Raw genomic sequence first — 7,309 nt, 5'->3', positions numbered from 1 at the left:
TTTTAGTGGGTCCTGTGGTCTGGGTGTTGGGGTAGGGAGTCTAGGTCAGGGTCTGGGGATTCCCTCCAGCTCTGGTCTCCCTTGAGGGATACACTGTCCCCTGTGGGGTACTCACCCTGGAGCTGGTTGTTTCTGTGTGGTGTAGGTCGTCAGTTGTTGTTGCAATCCGAGTTCAGTTGGGGTGGTTGCAGGCTGGGTTGGGTGGTGGTGGCTCTGTGTGATTCTTTTCTGTCTCTGCCTCTGTAGAAGCTGTCAGGTCAAAAGTGTCCACGCTCAGGCGGCTTCTTAGCGGGTTGTGATCTGCAGGCAGCCCCCTGTGCCTCTGGGGCCCGGGCAGCCCCGCTGGGTAGTTGCCATCGCGATTGGGCGGGTGGTCTGCCAACAGGTCCCTTTGTCGCACTGCTGGTGCCGAGCGGCTTTGGCGGGATGGAGCCTCTCTGCTCTGGTGGAGAGGGGTGGGGGTGGGATCCTCGTGGAGACTCCCGGCTGGTAGGTTTAGCTGTTCCTGGCGATCCGCTGTTCTGCAAACTGGTACTTGGTGATCTGGAAGTGGCCCCCTGTGTCTCTGGGGCTCCGGCAGCCCCCGCCGGGCTGGCTGGCCGGCGGCTTGGCGCACTGCCGCGCGGCCAGTAAAGGTTGGGGGAGGGGTCTTCGCTTTTTTCTGTTCTGAAATTCTTCTTTTCCTTTCTTTCTTTTTTTGTTATTTTCTGCCTCTGGTTTTTCTCTGAGTGTTCGTCTTTTTGTTGTTGTCGGTCTCTTGGGGAGATTAAGTGTTGGAACTCGAACTCTCTTTTTGGTTGGAGAGAACTGTGGCGTTTCCCTACTGCCCCGTCGCCATCTTTTTTTTCACAAAAAAGTGAAAAACAAATTACTTCTTGGAAAATAAGGAGTATAATTAAGCACTGAACCCATTTGACACATGAGTTCTCTTAATTGCAAATGGACAATGTTGTTTCTACACAAGAGCATTTATGCTAGCCTTAAACTCTTACAAATCTCTCTCCATTAGCCATTCAGAGAGCTGTTCTCTGTTTGAACTCTGCTTCTTCCTATCTTTTCCCAGTGCCTTACCACTCACAGGGGGATCAAGCCCTCATTGTCACCTCCAATCATGACCACAAAACTACAAAAGCACCTTGCTAATTAATTGCTATAGTTTAGTCATTTCAGTAGCTTTGTTACATGCAATCATTAAACTCATATTAGTACAAGTACAATTTTCCCAAATACTTCCTTCAGTACAGCCCCAATTATGATTTTCTGAGGAAAGAATTAGTTAAATTCATAGACTAGTATCCTTGGTTTCCCACTGTCCACAACAGATCTAAGCAGATCTAAGCCCATCCATACAAACTCACTCTCCTCTGCCACTGCCAAACGTCCCAAGAAATGGAAGTATGGAACACATATATTCTCTATGTGTTATGTATGGAACACATAAACATAGATATGATAGGTTAATAATAATGATCATCATAATAATTCATCATCTATTAATTGTTCAGTGAATACTAGACAATTTGCTAAATAGTTAACATGCATTGTCTCATGATCACATTAGTTGGAGGATGCAATTTACCATGTTAGATTTGGCATAACAAAACACTAATTTATAACTGTGATCTGAAAAAATTTTCTTGTCTGGCAGCAGGATGAAAGCAGACTGCTGATGATCCAAACAAATCATACTTCTTTTCCTGGTGACTTTCAATACTTGATCTGTTAAAAGTTATGTTCAGTGATGAGAACTCACAGAGCACTGAGCCTGAACCCATACATTTTAGATAAATTCACTCTGAAGGTTATATCAGTAAACTTAGCTCCACTATGGAAAGGAAACCTGTAAATTTCATTGAACACATGACTATTCCTCATTTATGCCACAAGTACATCACTGGCCTCATCACCTGCCCCAGGTTATCTTTACTGGAATCCTAGCCAAAGGAGAAGTCCTGATTGGAAACACTGCCAGCTTTGGTGACAAAGGAAATAGAATGTATAATCCTGCAATGATCCTGTAGTGCCCACTCTGAAATGACATTTCATGCTAACTTGTATTTCTTTAGCCAAACCAGATGTCAAAAGAATGAATTGAAGAGGCAGCAGAGATGTTGAACAGCAATACAACTCTGGGCAGGGTAAGTAGTGGGAGGGTTAGAAGCATCATAAGTCAGAGCATAAAAAGCACTGGAGGAGAAATGAATCGAGTTTTATCTATACTCGATTTCTCCCAGTGTCTGCAATTGTAACATGAAGTGAATAGTAGCCAGGGCGACTACTCTCCTCAAAGATTTACCATTTAGTCTCAGAAATTGTAACAGATATAAAAGGAATCTGGCAAACTCAGAAAACTCTGTAAGTAAAAAGGCTTTTCCTTTAACACTAATTATGCTATTTTCCATACCTGAAAGAATGGTTGCAGGATGCATATAGAATCTTTGTTATTTTTTGGTCATCTAAAAATTTTATTATACAAAAAAAAAACATTTGTGACAGACTATCTCTGTAGACCCCACATCCAAAAAGTAAGAGCTTCAGAAAAAAATGACACCACCAAGGGAAAAAGGGTCAGCCCACCAGATTCACAAAACACTAAAATCCATAAATAAAGCAGTTTCCAAATGGAGAATGTACCTGTTTCAGTTCTATGAGGCAAAATGAAATTTCCTTTTAATTCAATAGCTATGAATTGGATCGTAATCGACAAAAGTCTTATTATCTTTCTATTGATTGACTGGGAGTTCCAATATCTTCTCCATGGCAGAGCCAAAGATGTTAAGGAAATTGAAAGCTTTTGTGCCTCCTCTTCTACAGTGAGCTCCAGTAGGCTTTTCAAGATGACCTGGATAATTTGCGTAATATTTTGTTTTAATTTGCAAGCCAGTTGTGCTCATTGTGCCTCAGATAATATGGGTCATTTTCACTCCATTTATTACAGGTAAAAGAACAACTTGCCTGCCGTTCCTGGGTATCTTGTTCTCTCTAGGCTAATATGAAACACCAAGCCCACCCTCTGAGAGAAGCTTTTCTTTACCAGATCATTTTCCCAGAGCACTGGGGAAACACGGTGAATGAAGGAATAAGATAGGCACAGTTATAGCTTCTCAAAAAACACCCATATCCTTTTCTGTGGCCACATTCCTTTGTTTCAAAGGATAATGAGCATTTTGGTATCCAGGAAGAAAACTTGAACTCCTGTGGATGAATGCAACTAGCCCAAACCAGTGAGTCATTTCCTTCATTTTGAAAAGTTAATCTAGGAGTGTTGAGGCATAACCCAAGTCTGGGAATCTGCATGAAGTAGTGGTAGAGATAAGGGGCAGCTTCCAAGTAGAAATTTCTCTGAACATAAAAGAACCTAGCCAGCCACCAGTGTCTCAGTCCTGTAATTTTAGTTACTCAGGAAGCGGAGATGTGAGGATCGCCATTCAAAGACAATCTGGGCAGGAAAGTCAGTGAGACTCTTACCTCAAATTAACCACCAAAAGTAGAGCTGTGGCTCAGGTGGTAGAGTACCAGTTGTGAGTACAAAAAGCTCAGGGATAGTACCCAGTTCCTGAGGTCAAGCCCCAGAATTGGCCAAAGAAGAGACAGAATGTCCCATTCAGGAGATTGTGAGTTTCTGCTCCTTCTGCCTTTCCTTACCTGGGATGTTATGGGAGGAGTGGTGGAAGTGCCATGAATCACAGGGATATACACTCAAGGACGAAGTTCAATATGCTGAAGTTGGCAGATGGAATAAGAAATGGCATCTGTTCTGAAAGTTCGTATTTATCATACTTGGCTCTCCGTGCCCCATCTGGATGACCAGCTGTAGTACCCCTATTCCTTTATATTAGGAAGGCTTCAATATGTAGCCATTTCTCCTGAGGTGCTATCCTTCTCTCCAGGAGCAAGTTCCCTCATACCTATGGAAAGTCTCCATGACAATGAGAAATGAATGAAGCTCAGAAACATGACCATTAGCCATGGCAAAAACACAAGGCACAGTGGCTCAGGGTTGGGCCCATACACTGAGTTAAGCAGGACTATGTCCAAGAAACAAAGGTTCAGACCCAAAATCACTCAACCAATAAAATAAATGTTCCTACATAAAAGCCAGCTTGTCTTCATGCTGATTCTATGTAATTAAAAAAAATGGTGTCAATGGGGAGAGAATCTTGGAACAGCATCAGCACAGTATTCTCCCCTGTTCTTCTGCATCACAATACTTACAAGGGGTCAGCAGTGATTCTAGTTTTCAAGGGAGCAGGATTGGATTAAGTTAAGGTTTCTGCTATCATTTCTCTGTTTTGAGTCTATCCACACACATAATAGAAGGAGAGAAAATACATTTTTTTGCAGATCATTATCTGGTTTATAGGATATTTCAACAGTGAATGGAGGGTAGAATGTGCACATATAAAATTTTTAATTACTTCAGTTATGTGACAAAAATAGCTTAAGATAAAAATAGGAAAGCATTAATTTGATGTATTAAAACTAATAACCCTTGGAGTTTCAAAAGAAATTAAAAAGGCAGAGGCTATACACCAGGAACTGATCACAAGAAGTGATTAAGTAAATTTCTTTAAGGCTGCAAAGCTCTTTGCCCCAAGCTAAAAAGTCAAGCAGGGACCATAATGTAAGACAGTAGAATGTAAAGGAATTTACCCTATCTGTCACCCATCAATACTCTCTTCACCTCGGAAAAACTTGATACCCTTGAGAACCAAATCACTTGTAGAATAGTCAGGCATTATGCCATCTATTCAGTCCAAGAAAGTTACTTTCCTGACCAATACTTCATCATCATATGCTGTTAGTAAAGACAGAAGAAATGGTTGAAATGACAGGAACTGGGCAAATGAAGAAATGCCCAAGAATTACTTTGTCTGCTAGAATTCTAAATTGATACCATAATATTGGGATGGACTCAACATTATGGCACCATACATAAAGAACAGGGCCAGAACTAACCCTCACTCCTCTAGCATGTTGAAGGTAAAAGATCTACAATGATCAGCAGGTAGAAGGCTTTTGGAAAAAGGCATTCACATAAGCCAAGAAGTTGTTTTGTCCTGATGAGTACAAATGTGGGTCATGCTTGAGGCCACAAACACATTGTAATAGCATCAGCCCATGGATCCAAATTATGAGTCCTGTCACTGTGATTCTTAGTGAAGTCTAGTAATTTGCAATATATTAATCAATTATTATGAAATACAATTAGAGTAAATCTGACCTTGGTTTATGGAAGAGATGTTCACTGGATATAGATAATGCCAAAGTGTCATTTGAAAAGAGACTCTAGCATCTCAAATATATAGTTGAACCTAGAGATTACAAGAAATAGCAGATAAAATAGACAATGTATTTACTGTTGTTTGGTGATTGTTAAATACAGTGAAGCAGGGTATTTCATATGTGATATTTTAATGCTGTTTGCTTCTGGTTCTTTGTTGTGTTTCTCTAGTGCCTACAAAGGTGTGGATTTTTAAACATCCTGGATAAAACACAACACACTACCTTAGGCAGTTCTGTTTTCTTGAAGGATCCAGGAACACATTTATCAGCCATTTTCTGAAAAATAATTTCATTAAGTCCTTCTTTACCTTCACAATAGGCGGAGTCTCCCTGGATAGAGATGTAACCATTCTTGCATTCACAGGTAGCTTTTGTATTCCAATTTTTACATTCTGAGTTTTCACCACATTTAGGTGCTTCAGCACAGAAGTTATGACCTGAAAGATGCAACAAAATGTTTGCATAAGGGAAGACTGGAAAAGATCTCTAAATAATGGAATATATAATGTATTTATTATGGATCACTATTCACAGCCATATGCAAAGATGAGGTGGGTAAGGAATTGAAGATGAGAAGTAGCAAACTTTGGACCAGTCTATTCTTAAGAGTTTTGCTAAGGTTTTTCCTAACTGAAGGTGCTGATCCTAAATGCTCTATTATTTCTTTTTTTTATTTTAAATTTATTTATTTTTTTGTGAACATACTGTACAGAGGGGTTACAATTACATGGGCAAGATAATGAGCACATTTCTTATCAAGCATTGCAGCCTCCTCCTTTGTTTACCCTTCACATCCCTTCCCAGCCTCCTCCCCCACCCCTCCACCCAATCCTCCCCACCTCTCTCCCCCACCAATGTTGTAAAGCTCGTTTTCGACATGACAACTTGTACTTCCCATTGTTGCAATGGGTCCACCTGTATCCTTAAATGACTTGTTTTTCCCCATCTCCTCCACAAATTATACCGACATCAAATATAGTGAAATCAGGAGTTATACTGTGGGGGAGGGATCTATTATTTCTTAAATGAAATATTGGTCATTTAATCATAGTCTTGTCATAAAATATATGACATGGAGAAAATACTACTTAAAATAATTCAATGAGAGTATTATTAGTACCTCTGGGTTTATCTCTCCAGTGAATCTTTCTGCCAATCTCCAGAAAGAAATGTTCTGGCCAGGTGCTGGTGATGGCTCACACCTATAATTCTAGCAATTCAGGAGGCTAAGATCTGAAGATTGTGGTTCAAAGCCAACCCTGGCAGGAAAGTTTGTGAGACTCATCTCCAGTTACCCACCAGAAAACTGAAAGTAGTGCTGTGGCTCAAACTGGTAGAGCCTTGAGCAAAAGAGCTCAGCAACAGTGCCCAGGCCCTGAGTTCAAGCACAAGACTAACAATAATACTAATAATAATAATTTGGTACTCTGAATCTTGTGTTAACCTACTCTTTTGTTTGTACAGTTCCATCACATGTAGATATTTATTCCTAAACAAATACTTAGTTCATTTGAAGGTTCACATCATACTATATATGTATTGTATGTGTGCCTTAATGTCATTAATATGAGTAAATGTCATTCATCATTGCTGTGAAAAACAGTTTATAGTATAAATAGTCTTCATTTGTTTTGCACATTGAATTGCAAATTCATATATTAGTTATTTGCAGGTTTTGAATTATTAACAAAACTGCTTGAGATTCTGTTGGTAGTGTTCTTGCTGTTGTGACTGTTTGTTGCTTATTTGTTTTTCTGAAGTGCCAGGGTTTGAACTCAGGGCTTTTCATTTTCACCTAAGTCATGCCTCCAGTTCTTACTGCGCTGATTATTTTGGGGATAGGTTCTCATTTTCTTCCTGCCAGACTAGACAAACATCCTCCTATTTATGCTTCCTGCAATAGCTGGAATGACAGATGTGTGCCACCACACCCAGATATTATTGTTGGCATGGGTCTTACAATTTTTGTTGCTTGCACGATCTGGAATGGCAGTCTTTCTGTGCCTCCTAATATGCTAATAAT

At 40.2% G+C, this 7,309-nt stretch overlaps 1 protein-coding gene across 2 annotated transcripts in view; it reads right to left on the bottom strand.

Moving 5' to 3' along the window:
* Positions 1-7,309, bottom strand: part of Nell1 (neural EGFL like 1) — an 822,774-nt gene that overhangs the window by 568,414 nt on the left and 247,051 nt on the right. For both annotated transcript variants that reach the window (XM_013019667.1, XM_013019668.1), the window contains exon 11: positions 5,595-5,723. In XM_013019667.1, coding sequence (XP_012875121.1) covers positions 5,595-5,723 — 129 coding nt within the window. The remainder of the gene's footprint in view (positions 1-5,594; positions 5,724-7,309) is intronic.

This window comes from Dipodomys ordii, unplaced genomic scaffold (genome assembly GCF_000151885.1).
Source record: "Dipodomys ordii isolate 6190 unplaced genomic scaffold, Dord_2.0 Scaffold46, whole genome shotgun sequence".
NCBI lineage: Eukaryota > Metazoa > Chordata > Mammalia > Rodentia > Heteromyidae > Dipodomys > Dipodomys ordii.
The sequence above is the reverse complement of the archived record's forward strand: the minus strand, read 5'-3'. Positions and strand labels throughout refer to the sequence as shown.